At 35.8% G+C, this 18586-nt stretch overlaps 1 protein-coding gene across 1 annotated transcript; it reads right to left on the bottom strand.

Annotated features, from left to right (window-relative positions):
• Nucleotides 1–366: 366 nt before the first annotated feature.
• Nucleotides 367–18562, bottom strand: LOC139970741 (acid phosphatase type 7-like). Its single transcript, XM_071976697.1, has 12 exons — nt 18157–18562; nt 17400–17597; nt 16586–16768; nt 15697–15820; nt 10396–10464; nt 8119–8233; nt 7016–7132; nt 6351–6387; nt 5313–5380; nt 4173–4244; nt 2647–2781; nt 367–1691 (listed from the first exon to the last, which is right to left on the bottom strand). Exons 1-12 carry the CDS (start codon nt 18272–18274, stop codon nt 1629–1631), a joined length of 1299 nt encoding a protein of 432 aa, XP_071832798.1. The 5' UTR covers nt 18275–18562; the 3' UTR covers nt 367–1628.
• Nucleotides 18563–18586: the final 24 nt, after the last annotated feature.

Below are 18586 nucleotides of genomic sequence, written 5' to 3'. Positions count from 1 at the left end.
GGGTTTCATTGTTATTTTTGACTTTACATGTTCAAACTTTGCCTTTTCATCCACAATTTTGAGATAATAAGTATGAATAATTGATTGCCTGGCATTATTTCAATTATCTGTGTCAGGATGCAGGTTATTCATGAAACAAGTGATCAATGGAGAGGAGAAAAGTTCTGTAGTGAACCTACATAAAGAACTAAAAAGTATACAATGTGGGAGGGGCATTAGTGTAACCAAGTAGTTAAGGGGGGGGACATATTGACCACATGCTCTCCCAAATTGATGCCTTTGCGAACATAGACTCTGCTTCAAGTACCATTTCTACACCTTAAAAATGACAAGAAAAAATCTAACGTCCAAAAAATGCCAGAGGCGTTTGTTGTAGTATATATATATATTGTATTTATCTTTCAAATATATAAAAAAGATATCATCATATACAGAAAACCTCTTTAAAAGTAGTAGATAATACAAGAATATGAAAAGTGGGAGACATCAAATTCAATATATACTGCGGTAAAACTCACTTAAGGCTAAACAAGGAACTTTAAGCAACAAATTCCATGTATTTATGTCTGTTTAATTTCCAGATATATTCTATTAATGTCTCTTACAGAGTACAGAATAGCTTTCACAATACACATATTACACAAAACAAACAGGAAGGCTTGTCCTTTTTACACCATTTGGTTAAATTGCAATGCACTATTGCACATTAGCTTGCTAGAAAAACCTGGTGTATACAGAGCAAAAACTATACTTATAAAAAGACAGAATAAAGATTCGTCCATAATGCATTTTGAATAGTTAACGATACACATTTCTTATTAAATTTTATTTGTTCTAATTGCAATACATTATGAATCATGAACAAGTCAGAATGTTTAATCAATACAGAGCAAAAAATAGCTGAAAAGCAAGAGACAAGATTTCTCTATCAAATTTCTTATTAAAACTTGACACTTTTGGGTTAAAAAAGATGGAAATTGGGATATGAAGGACTTGAGGATGATGAATAAAAAAAATAAAAAAATTGTGTTTGTCATTTTCCATTCTACAGAAATATACAAAAGTTGATTACTTCTTATACAATATTTTCCTTTAATATAAAACAAATAATTTGATTAATTAGACACACACGAGTATAGACTTAGGACTTCCAAACAAGGATACATTTATCTGTGTAGTACATTACATTTTGCCAAATACAAAGTAATCAACTCTGTTTATAAACAGAAGTGCAAAACTTGGTTTTACTAGGTACTGTAGAAAGAAAGAGTCCAAATATTGACTCACAAAGCCAAAAGCAATACTTTTAAGAACGATTAATTTATCCAGTTTTTATTTGAAAGAAATTTTCAGTTGAAGTTATTGAAATAACGCTATACTACTCTATTACACAAGTATGTCAATTAGAAAAAAGAAAAGGAAATCAAAAGCTTATAACTTCCTGCACATCTGAAAACGACTTCATGGCCAATGAGGTCTTATGTAAACAAAAGATAAATGCTGAGTATGAAGATCTGATAAGATTTCCTATGCAAAGAGGTCTTATGGAAACCAAGGACAAATGCTGAGTATGGAGATCTGATAAGATTTCCTATGCAAAGGAAGCTTTCCAAAAGATCCTCCAAATGTTAGTTCCATCTCATTCCATGTTTCGTCTTGACAAGTGTCACCTTGTCCACGATTTTTCCGTCCTGTGAACATGAGTGGGATTTATAGGAGTAACTTGCAATATGATTTTCTTATGATTCAAGTTAGCATTTATACGCAATATGCCTTCAATTGGATCCTATGGAATTTTGTTCGTACAAATGCCTCAAAAAAACTGTTTTCTGTTTATGGTTTAACAGAGATTACAGAATAAAATAACAGTTGATGCAATAACTTTGTCAACTAAGCACGATTGCAAAGTAAAGAACAGAATATGAATGGATGAGTATTTTCACCACCAATGTCTGGGCAACTTGTTGAGGGATGCAAATTTCTAGAAGTTCAGTACGCTGAGACTTAGAGGAGAGAGAGATGACTTTTAAGCTAAAACTTGCTATGAAGGATCACAGTTAACACTGTATCCTTCTGATGGTGAGTGGTGGCAGTTGCCATAACTACCCCAGTGTGGCAGGTGGGAGCAGTTGAGTGGGGTGAGGGGAAAACAAACATAACTAACCATCAGCTGGTGCCAGTCGCTGGCCATATGCCAAAACTGGAATTCAAACAAAATCCTGTCCTCAAAGGAGAAAGCATGAGAGGGCCATATCCAGGCATCTGGCAGTGCCAAATATTAAAAATGGCTCACCCAAACCACGGTTGGGCTTCGGTGAATGTGGACCCTCCTTTGAGGGCCCAATTCCATTGCTACACTGGGACCCTGTTGCTCCTTACTATGCCAATACAGTATCCCATTGTATATGCTGTAAGTACGGCACATACATAAATGCCAATTCAAAGAGTATTATTTCCGACCCTATGACAAAACTTACCAACTGCCACCTCCTGTCAAGCCATTCTTGATGAGATTAAGTATGTCAGGATATTAATAATTAAGCAAATTGTTGCTTCTTTCAGGGTGAGCAAAGGATTGACAGAAATTGAACATCCCCTTAGAAAATTATCAAGTCTCTGCTAAAATTAAAAAAACTGACCACCAACCTGATCGTCAGAGACCTGCTGCATGTTAATGTGTGTATCGTTGATGATTTGTAGTCTAGTATAGCCATAGTCACTGGATCTAAAGGCATCGTAGTACCTCATGGGTCCAAAACGACTGTGTGCCTCCCTACAACCCTGGAACAAGTGATTAAAATGCAAACTAAAATATACAGTAGCTACACAAACTACTCAATAATAACATCTAGTTGAAAGAACAGACTTTAAAAAATTTCAATGGCATTTACTCAGAGTTAAACTTTATTTATGATGTATCCAAGATCATCATGTAAGCTCTCAAGGTGTGTTATTACCCATATATGCTGACAAAATAATGATTCCTTGGATTGGATAGGGTTCCAACTGTAAATATCTAACAATATCCCAATGAAATGCAAGATCTTCATATTGCGATAGAGCCCAATTTTCGAAATAGGAAGTTAAATGTAAATTTTTGAAAAACAAAAACAAGGTTTCACCAAGGACATTGCACGTTCCTTTTAGTTCCCTTTGGTACAAAACTTGTCAACTTCATTTGCTGTTAATATGTTGTTAGGAGTTGAAGGCCAACTACATCAGGTTGCTGACAAACATGTTCCTCTTTCATAAACCCCCCAAAAAAGTTTCAACTGGGCTATCCTTTTAATCTATGATGATTACACAGAAGCTTCAGTCTTTTGTTGACTCACTTCTTAGATAATGCAGTAGTGGTGACTGACGTTTTCAAACGAAACAATTTTCAATTTTTCTTGTCTGAAATTGTGGATGGCATGATTGACAGCAGACCACTTAAATGACCTTGAGTACCCCGCTGTCTCATAGATAATAATTAGTGCTATTGTATCAGTTTTTGAAAGTTCCATTTATGATGCATGCAGTGCTTCTCAAAATTTACCATGAAATGTTGCTGTAAGGAGTGACTTTTAAGACTTTGTTATAAACTAACTGAATAAGTAGATGCTACTTATGGCAAAGACATAAAACAAATGTTTAATGAAAGTTGCTAACCCAAATAATATACATAATTAAGTTTTAATTGGGGTGGGGAGAGGTTGGGAGCAGAGGTAAATCAAGAATTCTATAAAGGAGTTTATGCTGCCCTTTGAAGCCAAATCCATTGAAAGAAGATCATCCTACCCCAGAAAAAAATGAAATACTTAGACATCAAATGGTACATTATGAGGCATATTTAGAGATTTTAAACTATACTGTAAGTTAATTCTATATAAGTAGTTCTAAACGCAAGATAGTGCTAGTAAACAATTTGGGGGTGGGGTTTCTCCATAGTAGTGGTAGTAGTAGTAGTGGTCTAATTCCCCCCCCCCCCACCCTTTATGCATGCCACTCTCAAATGGCACAAATCATGTTTACACATGACACAAGAAACATCTTACTTAAAGCCTTCTCTATTCTAAATTATTTTCAGTTTAAAAAAACAATGCCATTTGCAAAAGACTGTTTGCAGCGGGAAGGCCCAATTTCAGCTAATCGATAAATAGAAGATGAGAAAGATATGGAAGAACACTTACTGCCGATCCGGTAATGATGTGAACAGGTGATGTAGGATTGGTGTATGGCTCTGAGGTACTACCGTTGTGGACCTAGACAAAGGGGAATGGAAGAAGCTGACAACACAGTTTTTTTTTTATGTGTATTAATTCTTCAAACTCCATGTTAGGATTATCCAAACGAAAAGTAAAAATGAAAATAAAACATCCTCAATTTGTTTATATCCTTTCCTAAATTTGCACAACTAGTAAGCTTTGGTGGCCAACGATAAATCAGTATTTATCTGATTACTTGACTACAGAGGTAATATTCAATTGGTATCCAAAATGCATAAAAAAAAATACCATACAGTTCTACTGATATTAATTATACATTATAAAATTACTACTGTTTCAAAATTGTTATTCTATTGCTGCACTTCAATGTCTTACTCATCTGCAAAAATATAATAGCAAGAAGAGCCAAATATTTCACATTTCATGTTACAATTAATTTTAATAATTACATTACACCAAGTGTAAAAGTACATCCAAGTTGGTAATGTCACAGTTTCAAGAATGTACCATTCAACAGGATATATCATTAGTAGAAACATGGCGACATTTCTGAAAGATAACTTCTCTAACTCCCCAAATCAGTTTCATGGAAATCGATAGGTGCTATGAGAGATGGGGAGGAACAATACTGTTGAAACCTTCACTCTAAAATGGGTTACCATAGGCATAGTTCATTGTGCAAACTGAATTGGGAAGTCTACTTAAATGGATTAGATGAGTCTTTCTCTTCAACCCACCTTCAACCCCTGGCCCCCCCCCCCCCTGCCCCTCACCAATCCATTTGTAAACAAGTTCTGTTTCAAGCTAAGAAAACAAAGAACGTCATAGTAGTGAAAGAGAAAGTTGGAATTGGGTCTCTATGATGCAATAGGAAGTTGCTGAGGTTTGTTGAATTTGTCAACAATCTACCATTCAACAGGATATCCAACAACAACAACAACAACAGTTGAATTGTGTCTGAGGAAACGTTTATACTTTCCTTCCCGTTTCACATGAGTTGTTATGGTCTACTTTAAACCAGAACTAAAATGGTGTGATGTAGCAAGAACAGTGACTGGAGCCAATGAAAATCACTTTGGTTATATATCAAAATGAAATATTCACCGTGTAATTGTAGAGAGGCCAAAATCTTTCATAATTATGTTCATGACCCCAAAAGGAAAGATCAACACCTGAGAAAGAAAAAAGGAAAGATTTTAAGTATTTACTAAAACCAGCAGTTTAAAAATTCCAAATAGCAGTCACACAAAAGCCATGTGGCAATTTTTTTAGCAGGGTTAGTGACATTTTTACCATCTGAATGGCTTCAATATTAGTGTGTTACAAAAGGTACTTAGGTATTGCCCTGTAAGTGGTAGGTTGTACTACTAAATAAATAACCCTTTAACTGCACATATTTAGCTGCAGTTCTTCAAAGCAATTTAAACAATAATGGTGGTAGGCTAATCACATATCATTTCTTTGTGGCACATATCACAGCACAGTAATCATCCAAAATGCTAGTCATCGGTTTGACCTGACTCATAGCTGCTGAGCATGAAACATGTGAAGTCGACTTTATACACCCACTGCTTTGTTATAGTGTTATACATCTGTAGCACTGACGTGATTTCGAGTGATTTGCTCGAGGCAAATCCTGATTTGCCAAAGTTTTGACCTGTGGCAAACCTCTGCCAATTAGAATCACGGTGACATTTCTGAAAGATAACTTCTCTAACTCCTCAAATCAGTTTCATGGAAATCGATAGGTGCTATGAGAGAGGGGAGGAACAGTACTGTTGAAACCTGGACTCTAAAAAGTGGGTTATTAAAGGCATAATTCATTGTGCAAACTGACTAGGGAAGTCTACTGAAATGCATTTCCATGGATTGGATGAGTCTTTCTCTTTAACCCACCTTCCAACCCCCCCCCACACAAGACCATTTGTAAACAGGATTTGAATGTCGGTGGAGCATGACCTTTTGAAGGCTAACTCTGTAACGAATCATTCTCTGTTTCAAGCTAAGAAGATGAAAGTCTCAGTAGTGAAACAGAAAGTTTAAGTTGTATCTCTATAATGAACCAAAGGAAGCTGAACATGTTAGTTAAATGGGTAAAATTAATTGTACTGAAAATGAAACTGACCTAAACAGAGTACTTACCATACTTGTAAAAGATATCTTCAAATGCACCTCTTACCTGGAAACAATCAGTTTAAATGAATTAATATAACTTTATTAATAAGGGTCAAAGCTATTGAAAACTATGCTACAATTTGACAACCATATATTAAGGTTTAGTCAATTCCTCATTAAGATATTTAATTGGTACAATTTGGTGCCCTTGGACTTCAAGAAACAATTCCAGGGTGACATGACAATCTCACTGTCACTTGGCCTATATAACCCATTTCATACCAGATCAAACTAGCCTACCATTTTTCAGGGCAGAGGCAGACAATTGTTATGGACAAATAATCCGTCAATAAGAGATCAATTTTTGCAAAAGTTGGACAAGGCAATATTTTGCAGCCCATAAATACCATTGTAATATTTATGTAGGTGAATGTGGTGGGAAATGAAATATGACAATGCTTTTAGATCCTGCTGCATTGCTGGATTTTTTTTCTTTTTTCTTTTTCATAAACGAAAGGAATATTGAATTTTAACTACTTCCACGAACTCATAGCTAACAAAACTGATCACAAACCGAAAATTACTTTTAGAAAATCCAATTTCAATCAAATTATAAATAACACTCAATGTTTTGTTTATATTACGCCAGGGTTCACTGAATATTCAACCATACTTTCATATGTGTCACTTACTGTTTCCGAATACAATAATTCACATTGTCTGGTTAAAGTATCTGAGCAGTATGGTGGTCTGTGGCCAACAGTTATGATCCACGGCCTCTGTTTCCTTGCCTCAGGAGAATTGGCTTCCTAGTGGGTGCATTAAATTAAGATTAAACCAAAGACACCTTAGTCATCTCAAGATCAACAATGCTCCTTTTGCTTTACTTTTATAATCATGAGCTAACTAACATGGTGATAATCTGTGATTACACTGCACTGTTCGGCAGTATAATACTACAGGACTGTCCTGAAGGGTATCAGTGTTACTGATCTGTGTTTGGTCAACAAGCACACTGCAAGGATACCACCCAACTTTACCACTCCTATGCTCACTAATCGTTGCATAAATGTCTGAGCCATTTTGGCAAGCTGTCAATGTATACTTTCTTGCTAACATCACTAAATATTTACTTTTCAATTCTAACATTGCTTTTAATATTACACCCATTTATAGCTGACATGTCAGGATTTAGACAAAAAGATCCACTTTCTTTAGTCGGGCCTACATTTAAACACCCCCCCCATTCCACCCCTCCCCTCATCAAAACAGATTCTCATTAATATCGCTTGCTCTGATAACAAGAGAACAACATATTAGGCACAATTCAATTGATAAAAGTATAATCATACCATACCACAACACTCTACTAAGTTCATTCTTCTTTGTACAGTGCATATGCTATACACTAGGGTTGGAGAACTATTGAACGCAAACTTTCTTGTGGGTTTTCCCCTTACCCTATTTTCTGCAACACATTTTCACATACATCGACATAAAATAGTATCATTTTTCTACGTAATAGTTGAAGTGGCCACAACCCACAAGGCCAAAATGATCCACCAGCACCTGGTATTTCAACCATGTGAATGGGTGTTTTTCATGATCCCTGGCCATGTCCCCGCCAGTTTGCTCTTTTTCCATATTCCACCAGCCCCTCCCCCCCACCCAACACTTACCCTTAGTAGCTTCAGAATAATAGACCTCACACAGTAATGGTTTGTCATGTTTTAACAACTTCTGCACTGTAAAAGTAATATTCAGATGGTGACTGCCTTTTAAATCTATAATTTACCTCAAGATCTGCAATTAGCCACTCGAGCTGGTTTTTGATCTGATGAAGACCATAATTGAAGAAAAAGTAAACCTCTGTTGACAGAGAAATGATGTGGGTAGGTCCAATATTCCAACTGCGACATAGTGAGGGGGAAAAAGTAAGGAAATAATAATGAGCTTCATAAATGATGGTTTCTCCTCAATTTTTGGTTTCGATGATAATTGTGACTTATGTAGTCATGCAGGCGGATATGCGTTTGTTTTTTTATCTGACCGAGGACTTGAACAAAAGAATTCCAGGTCCTCGGTTGTGATTTCTAAAGAATCACCACGTCCTCAGAAGAATTCTATTGTATGGGGTATTGTTAAGGTTAGGGTACGTGGATTTGAACAATGGAAAATACAATGGGGTCCTCGGTTGGAATGTAATACAAACATGTGTGAGTGTGTGTGTGTGAGTAAGTGTGCGTGAAGCCTTGCTTGTAAACATGATGTATCTCAAGAAGGGAAGCTTGGACCAATCTCATATTTCCTGTGTAGGAGTACCACATTGAGTAGAAGAAGCCTACATTTTTTTTTGGAGGAGGTCAAAGGTCATTTGGGACCACCAGGGGTCAAATTGTGAAAACCTTGTAAACATGTATGTGTGACACCTTGAGTTCAAGATCCCTATTGTTTTTGGTGGAGGTCAAAGGTCACTTTAGTCCGAGTTCTGCGATATTAAAATTTATAAGTTTAGACTTGATCTGCAGTTAACAAATCAACAGTACATAATATATATCAGTCATTTTGGTAAAATATTTTCGACAACAAAGCATGTAACTGCCGAGTTGATTAGGCCTCAATGTTTAATACCAATATATCAATAGGATGAAATTGGGTTCATCAACACAAAACATGAAGAAAATATATGACGTGTCAGAATACTAATACACTTAAGGTGGCCTAAGATCTAATCTAATGGCTGATACAGTAGCGATTCAAAGTAGCAGGTACTGTATAGGTTTACGACTCGCCCACACCTAGCTACTGTATAGTATAATGTCTAGTACTAGAAGAGCCCTGATGCAACAGAAGCCTATCTATCTTCGGAGGTATTTTTGCAGATGCTTTTTTCTTTAAATTGTTTGAGACACTACAGTAGGCCTAGCTGCTTATTTATGATTTTGCGACATGTTTTTACTTTGTACATCACTTACTTTTGATAAAAAAGTCCAAATTTCAAACTGCACGGAAACGTAATTTCCTATGTGCAGTTACGTAGCACCATGTATCTGCCTAAGTGCCTAACCTTTGTTCACAGAAAGTATTAATGTTATAGATCTGTACTCTGAAGAACCATAGTGGCGAGTGAATTTTGCAATTTGGGGAGTAGGTTTTTAGTCATGGTCGCCAAATGGTGAGTACTTTTAAAAATATTTGTTGAGAAGATGCCTGTTTTCTTTGGTAGAGATCAATCTGTATGCTGAATACAAGAAAAGCTAGTTTCCATCTCTGCCATCAGCTGCTGATGTGAATATTGTTTGTCATATCTCAATGCTTTTTGCTGTACTACTTAGATTGAAGTATGTTGTTCATCCTGGCTATATGCTACAGCGTAGTGTGTCACATTCATAAAAGAACTATTCATGTAGACATCGAAACCACACTGCAGTTTTGCTGTTTGGTTTCATATCATTATCATTATATAAAAAAAAAGGTACCTGAACTGAATCATGTTAGTAATGCAATCATTGACTGAACTGTATAAAGGGTACTTTGTGACCATTGAACTGCAGGAAATACATACAATTGACTGTCTACAGTATGTTGTCAAAGTCTAAAAATACTTTGCAATGTATGACTTAGGTTTAGGCGGTCTTATGTCGTCTCTCAGACTAGAAAGTATTACTTTCACAATCAAATGCATATCTTTAAAGGTTGTAAGACCACAGATAGTCAGTATATGGTGGGTAAACACACCCACACTCTTTACTTCTTACTTGACAAACAACGACGACCCATTTCTTCATTCAGATGACCTGAAATCTAACATTATGTTCTCTCTATTCTCTCAAGCTCCAATTTTTTTTTTTTTTTTTTTAAAAGCTCTACCAATCATACATTACACATGTCAAACCAAATACAAGTACATATTTTAATGACAAAGCAGAAAGCAGAGAAGTTTGTTGTTTAAAACTTGCAACCTCAGATTAACGCCCGGCCATCTTTACAACATGTTCGATATGGCAATGGAACAGAACATAGCAAAATGTAGCATTTAAGAGATCAAGCAAATCTAAAACATAGTACATACCTGTACCACAAGTTCTGAGTTTTCTCATAATTTGGCATTGTGAACCTATTTTTGTAATTGGAAAAATTGCTGCAGGGAGAAAATAAAGAGAAATTACTGTTATTAGTTTTTTTTTTTTAGGAGGGGGGGGGGTGTTCGGAGGGAAAGTGTGTCAGAGAGATGGAAGGTGTAACATCATTTATAGCCAGTTGCTTTCTTAAGCACAGGAATATTTTAGCAAGTGGCTATTAAACTGTTGTGAAATTCTAGGCCTGATTCTAGCATGGTCTTTATTACATGATTGCCAGTATAGTTCCCACTGACCTTTCTCATTCACATCCACAATATTCTAAAGTATGTTAGCCTGTTAGGAAGAGTGCTGGAACCTATAACATGCATGACTGGATAACCATCAATTATGCAGTTCAACTTGAATCTACAGTAACAGCTGTACTGACAAGAGGCTTAACACTGTCTGTGGCCTTCGTATGGAGACAGCTGCTACTTTAAACTTTGTGTGATGGTTTACTTGACCTGTCTATGGTCATATTAAATTTCCTTGTTAGCTTAACTTTGTTGTAATGCACAACATACATCAAAGGCAATCAATTTTAACTCTAATCCTGTCCATGTGGCTCATACTGAAAGTGTTATCAAGTGTACTGTATACACTCGAATAGGTCATTTAGGTAAATTGTTAATAACACGAAACAGCAAATTGGTTGTATCACATAGATCTCTTAATTAGACTGATAAGTATTCAATGACATATTAATCAAAAAGATCTCTTAGTAAAACTGAGGAGTATTCAATGACATAGTAATTACATAGATCTCTTAGTTAGACTGAGGAGTATTCAATGACATAGTAATCACATAGATCTCTTAGTTAGACTGAGGAGTATTCAATGACATAGTAATAAAATAGATCTCTTAGTTAGACTGAGGAGTATTCAATGACATAGTAATCAAATAGATCTTTTAGTTAGACTGAGGAGTATTCAATGACATAGTAATCACATAGATCTCTTAGTTAGACTGAGGAGTATTCAATGACATAGTAATAAAATAGATCTCTTAGTTAGACTGAGGAGTATTCAATGACATAGTAATCAAATAAATCTCTTAGTTAGACTGAGGAGTATTCAATGACATAGTAATCAAATAGATCTCTTATTTAGACTGAGGAATATTCAATGACATAGTAATTACATAGATCTCTTAGTTAGACTGAGGAGTATTCAATGACATAGTAATCACATAGATCTCTTAGTTAGACTGAGGAGTATTCAATGACATAGTAATCAAATAGATCTCTTAGTTAGACTGAGAAGTATTCAATGACATAGTAATCAAATAGATCTCTTATTTAGACTGAGGAATATTCAATGACATAGTAATTACATAGATCTCTTAGTTAGACTGAGGAGTATTCAATGACATAGTAATCACATAGATCTCTTAGTTAGACTGAGGAGTATTCAATGCCATAGTAATCACATCTTAGTTAGACTGAGGAATATTCAATGACATAGTAATCACATAGATCTCTTAGTTAGACTGATAAGTATTCAATGACATAGTAATCAAGTAGATCTCTTAGTTAGACTGAGAAGTATTCAATGACATAGTAATCACAATATCACATAGATCTCTTAGACTGAGGGTTACTAGTCAATGATGTTATCACATAGATCTCTTACTCTTAGTTAGACTGAGGAGTATTCAATGACATAGTAATCACAATATCACATAGATCTCTTAGACTGAGGTGTAATCAATGACATACTCACATAAATCTCTTAGTTAGACTTAGGGGTATTCAAAGATTTGTTAGTCACATAGATCTCTTCGTTAGACTGAGAATTTTTCAATGACATAGTAATCCCATCTCTTAGACCGAGAGGTATTCACTTAGTGTAAATAGTTTACAGTTTTTCCAGAGTGACACAAACTCACAAAGTTGACACCCATCACAATAAACAGCTTTGTGGGTATAGTACAGGTAATATTAAAATTAATATCTTTATTGCTCCCAAAGTGTAGATATCATATCTACAGGTAGGGGCCCCTCAGAATGCTGGTGCCCCTCAAAATGTAGGTGAACAAATATTATTGGCTAGAAAAAAAACTGAACCTGTCATGAACTTTCTATTATACTTTTTAGATAGGATATATGTATGATGAATTTAAAATTGCCAACAACTCAAAAATTATTTTATAGTTTCCAAAAAAATATATGGGTACAATCATCTATTTGCTTACCGTGCATCTAAAATTTGCTATTAATTGAAGTGTACCTTCTTGGCACTGCATCGAAAACGGACAACTAGGGGGTAATTTACATTGCAAAATTACATGTTTGTAGAATGATGATCAGTGAAATATAGCACTTTGTACGTAACTTGATATTTTTGAAAACATCATTACTTGATCAGAGTCAGCATTTTGAGGGGCATTAAACCAGCGTTTTGAGGGTCAATAAAAACAAATATGAAAAATTAATAAATCCATTATAGTGTAATATCAAAACTGTATTTTTACATGAAACATATAATTTTACACTAATAACACCAAAAATAAACACTTACCTCACATATTTTGTAATTTAACTACGTTAAATAAGTTGCTCTCATTTTTTTTTTAAATGTTCTGAGAAATATTTACTATTTCCTTCTACAGTATTCCCTCAATTCTATGTCCATTACATTTACTAAGATATGTACAATTCACAACATACTGCCAAAATGACTACTATATAAATGAAGATCTCATTTGGATGTAAGTTTTGCTACCTTTAAGATTTTTAACATTGTGGGTCAGTTCAACTGGGTTGGTGCTTATGGGTTGGCACAAAATACAGTACCACACACATATAGTATAAACGAATATTAATTACACTTTAAAGAACCTACATTCACATGTAACAGTTTCATGTAGCTGAAGAAAGAACAATCTTTTTTTAACTGTAATGATTTATATTTAACAGGTAATAAACAATTTATCATTTGAAACTTTAATGAAACAAATAAAGCATCATCAGAAAAGACAAACTTGTAAAGGGTAATAACTAAACTATAAAATTAATCAATTTTTCATTTCACATACACATGTTTAGTGATAAATGTATTTCTACATTCTTCCACATTTCACCATCCCTGGTTGCACGTCTGCTTCATACACTTCACCATAAAATATGGAAGCAGACTCTTTTCCATTTCCTGTGGCATACCCTTATCTACTCCAAATGGCTTCCCTAAACATCCCACACAGACATCATCTTCCACCTTTTGTAGAACTCTACCTGTACCAATAAACACTTCTTCTTCATATTTCACCTTAACCCACATCGACACTTTCACATCCTTCATATCCAACCTTCTTAACACCATCACATCTACACCTTCAACCTCGACAGCATCTACACCTTCAACCTCAACGTCATCTGCACCATCAACCTCAACCTCTTCTGCACCTTCAACCTCAAATATCATCTACAGACATCTCTTCAACAGATGAGTTATCAACAAGAAGTCGCCAACGCACAGGCTTCCCTTGTGTGCAAGCAGGAAAAATCATATCAGGCTTGACTCCATTTTCATCTTTACATGCAGCTTTACTGCATATAATTGGGAAGCCAGCACATTCAAGCATTTGGGACACAGTTTCAACTTCTCTGCCTCACACTTGCCATCTGGTTTCAAGCAAACAAATGTGACTTGCACTTCAAAAATGTCTCTAGATTACACTGTTTCTTCAACTTATTGTCTTGTCTGGCTTTGTCCCTTGCTTCGTTCTCTTTATTCAATAACTCCACTGACTCTTATATTTGTTGTCCTTCCATGGATCCATAGACTTGAGTTACCCTCATGTTACTTGCCACCTTTGGTTTGGCTTCACTTTCTTAATTGTCAGTAGTCCATCAATCTCCTCCAATGGTGTACTCTTGAATGAATCTTCAAGCTTCTGGATGGTTTCTAATGAGTTCTCCAGTTTTTGCATATAGTACTGCTTGGTGTACTTCTTGATGCCAACTGGCGACTCAACCATTGATGTGTTGGAAGTTGATGATGAAGGTCCTGCTGTTTCATCAGTTTCATCTTGAATAACAGATGATGCTTGAACAAATTTGTCCTTTTGCATCCATTCAACACTCAGGCCATGGTTAGTTACACCATGGAGCTATAAACCTGGGATTAATAGCTCCATGGTTACACCAACACGTTTTGCTGAATTTGTTATTATTTCAAGTTTGTTTGCCCACCGTGGCCAAACATCTGCCAATTTCTTCATGAAACCATCCCTGTTGACTGTGCATTCTGCTGAAAAGAGTTCTCCCTTGCTGTTATGGTATTCACAGTGCAAATTTTGATTGATTTGGTCATGTAATTGTGTGACTCCAGTGGTATCAAGTGGAGTGATGAAAAGATGCATTTCTTTTGCTCTCAAGAACCTCAACATCAAATCTGGAACTGTGGCCATCAGAAACAATGACAACTGGTCTTGCTACCTTCTGTGCTGCTACTGTAAGAGTCAATCTAATCACTTGTACGCTGACAACAGGGATTCATGTGCTTGAGAACCACGTTCAGTTGTTGATATAAGAAGATTTGGAATGTACTTGACAGCAATGTCAGGAGCCATATGTACAAGTGTAGATAGTTGAGTTAGAAGAAATCCAAAGTATTGTTAATTGTCTTTAGGATGTTTGTTGGTTACTTTTGCTCTTTTATTACTTAAGTGGGGAATATTTTTCCATTTGTTGACTGTCAATATGCCAAGGAATGGGAAAACAAACAAAAAATTTGAAAAGGAGGTGTCATGTTTTGTATTTTTCATTAGGGAAAATCAGCATTCTGAGGGGCAATACACCAGCATTTTGGGAACCTCAGTGGGAAAAAATACAAGAAACACAATCAATTTTTATATAACTCTTAGAGAGTTTAAAATGAGTGAACCAGTCAAAATTTGTTGTTAATTCATCACGTTCCTGGAAAATTATTAGCAAAATTGTTGACCAACGTTTTGAGGGGCAAGTGTTTTTTAGTGTGGTTTTTCTCCATGCAAAAAAAAAATAATAAAAAAAATATTTTCATGTTTGGACCCAAATGCAATCTAAGTTAATAGATAATCTTCATAATTATTCATTGTTTTACCCAATAATGTAAAACTGGTGAGCTGTAGGTGACTTACAAAAAACACCTACATTCTGAGGGGCCCCTACCTGTATACATATTGTTTAGCCTTTAATAATACAAAAGTATCAGATTTTTAAAATTATTTTGTATGTCTAAATTATGCTTAACGATACTAGTCAACTTACTATGCTTCCTCATGATTTCCTGGGCATGTCATGTAAGGGAGGTAGGCCGCAACAGATTCAATTTGGTTCATAAAACTGTCTCCAACTCTGGCATTGTCAAAATCAAAATCATAGGCAAAGTCGCCTGAAGAATGAGGGAGATTTATATACAATTATATACAACTTTTCATGTAAAGTAAATATTATTAATATCAAAGTACTATTTATGGAGTGTTCAGTTTCATATGTATTAAAGGGATTCTATAAAGTGACCACCAAATTTTTTTGATGTGCTAGAATTATACTGCAATATTTCATAAACTTACAAACCAATTTTTCACAAGTTTTCAAAGGATAAGTATTCCTTGATAGTTGTTGTTAGATGTCTTGTTAGGCAGAACACTTGTGAGTGGAACATCCCTATGGCTGTGAACAGGTTGGCCTCTGGGTGGTTTTGTATAAATTTCACGGTCTATTTTCACTCCTTTTGTCTAGCATGCCTAATCTCCATTTTTACTTCAGCTGATGAATCCCTGCTTCTGGATCTATGCTCTCTCACAAACTCATTAATCATTTGCATTCAGATAGTTAGCCATAATTCCTCTACCCGAGGGAACTATGTTATGCACAACCTGAACGGGTCCCTCAGTTTACATTCCCTTTTACATTCACCTTGTGAGACATGCTGTGTTCACAGTGTCGTTACAAGGAAACAGAATAACCATATGGATGAATTTGGTTCCATTTTGGTACCATTTCTTATTCCAGTTTAAAACTACTTTATTTGCATGCCATATATAATGTTCACCATCTCTTATGCCATTTCATTGAACTTAAAAATGCTAGCCAGTTTATTACTTAAATGTTGAACAGTAAATACAATATTATAATAATTTTTGCTCAGCCTTACCGACATGCAATATAGCATCATACATTCCTTGCTGGACTTCTTCCTGAAGTCTGCCGAGTGATTGAGGATTCTCGTTACCCATATCACCATACACAACTAAATGAGGACTCCACTTGGTACCCTCAGGGAAAGTCCTAAAGGTGAATAATGGACTCCATCCACCTGGGCTCCCACAGTGATAAGCTGAAAAAAAGGAAAAGATAAATTGAAGAAATGTTAACCTGTTTATATCAAAGTAAAAGAAAGACTGCATGACAAAAATCGAACTTATTGATTGAAACTATAAAATCTGCTTCTACCAAAAGGTATGCCCAGGTGATAATGTTGTTATGTAATGGGCACACATGAAAAGGAAACATATGCAGATCTTGCCTATCACTTTAGATGCAAGAGTTGACTTTTTGCCATACCATGTAAGAGTTCTGTACCTACAGAATCAACATGTGTCCTGTGTGTAGGTCATAAAGGCGGTGGCATTTGAAGCAATGAGGCTTAGCAATCGGGAGTTCAGGGGTTTGATCTCTGGTTGGGTGATACTGTAGTAAGGTGGGTTTTTCATCCAAGAGCAATCTACGGTTTTCCCATCTGAAACGACTTTCTAAATTGAAAAGATTCCAAATTTGAGTTTAAATGTTGAATTGGAAGCCACCCAACGTGAAAGTTGTAATCCATAAGCCCCAATCCATAAGCCCTTCAGGCTTCTTCCACATTCGTAGTCACTGAAGCGTTGTAAAAATAACTACCTGATTATTATTATAGGTACCGTGAGATGGAAAACATATTGCAATCCCACAAATATACCATGATTACTTACTGTATGTTAAATTTGGTTTTAAACTGGTCATTTTAACTCGATGTATGTACTGCGTATGCTTTTCAGGGCCTCCATCAACAAATTTAGTTGATGATCCCACTGCTGAATATGAGAGATTCCCATGAAAGCCAAATTGCACCACAGATGTGTTTGTGTTGTTAAAAGTACTCCATGTAACTACCATCTCTGTAATGTCATCTGAAAGGAAGACACATATTGAACAAAGCAGAACTTTTTAAACATTGTTATTGAAAGAACTTGCACACATCTGCAGGTAATCTGGTACTAATTATTAACATGGGGGTGGGGTCTGTAGGGTAATGGGGGAGAATACGTCTTGCTGGGTTGGAAAAGTAACAGGGCATGTCTCGACGGGTGCTAGTGCAAACTGAAGGCAAACTCCTAGAATGACTGCACTTTGTCATTTTGACAAATTAACCAGGGTGGAGGCTATCCTCCCTTTTTCAATTCTCCACAGCAAATGAATCATGAATGAAGTGATACTTAAAACAGGGATTAGATTCTAGAATGCCTGAAACAACACAGAAAAACATGAAAACTTATACATTTCATTCAATAAGCAGGTCACAATGGGTATACCTTCAACTTCAAGTGAAAGCTAGCCTCCAGCCCCAAGTAGCTGGACTGCACTTTTGACAAAGTGGATACAGGGAAAAGTTTTACATGACAAATATCTTTCGTAAATGTTAGAACTTATGTAGAATATGCAATTCCAGGATCAATCCATCGCACTTACTTGTGGACGAAATGTGAATTTGTTCCGGTTGAATTTCCAAAATCGCTTTCACGGAAACAACACTGAGCATTATCGCCCAGACAACAGAACAGGCCATCGTCAGGTTCAGTTGGGCCATGGTAACTTTCAAAAAAACTGAGAGAGAGAGAGAACTGTACCAAGCTCGAGTCGTAGCTAGAATATATGTCGGATTGTCAATTGGTTTAATACGAATTGAACGGAGGCCTACTGCCTTCTAATATCCGCTTTTAGGTGGTTGGCCAAAGGTCACGTAGGCAGTAATACTAAAGTGTAGTCCTACCATTGTTACGTTCCTACTTTTGTGGGCATATGGCATGCCATGTTTTTATTTTAGGAAACAATCGTTTCATATCGAAAGTACAACTGAACTGATCAGTGATGCGTTATACAACTGCTGATCAGCTGATTC

Source organism: Apostichopus japonicus, chromosome 8, assembly GCF_037975245.1.
Source record: "Apostichopus japonicus isolate 1M-3 chromosome 8, ASM3797524v1, whole genome shotgun sequence".
In the NCBI taxonomy this organism is placed as follows: Eukaryota; Metazoa; Echinodermata; class Holothuroidea; order Aspidochirotida; family Stichopodidae; genus Apostichopus; species Apostichopus japonicus.
This window is presented reverse-complemented; position numbering and strand designations above follow the sequence as displayed.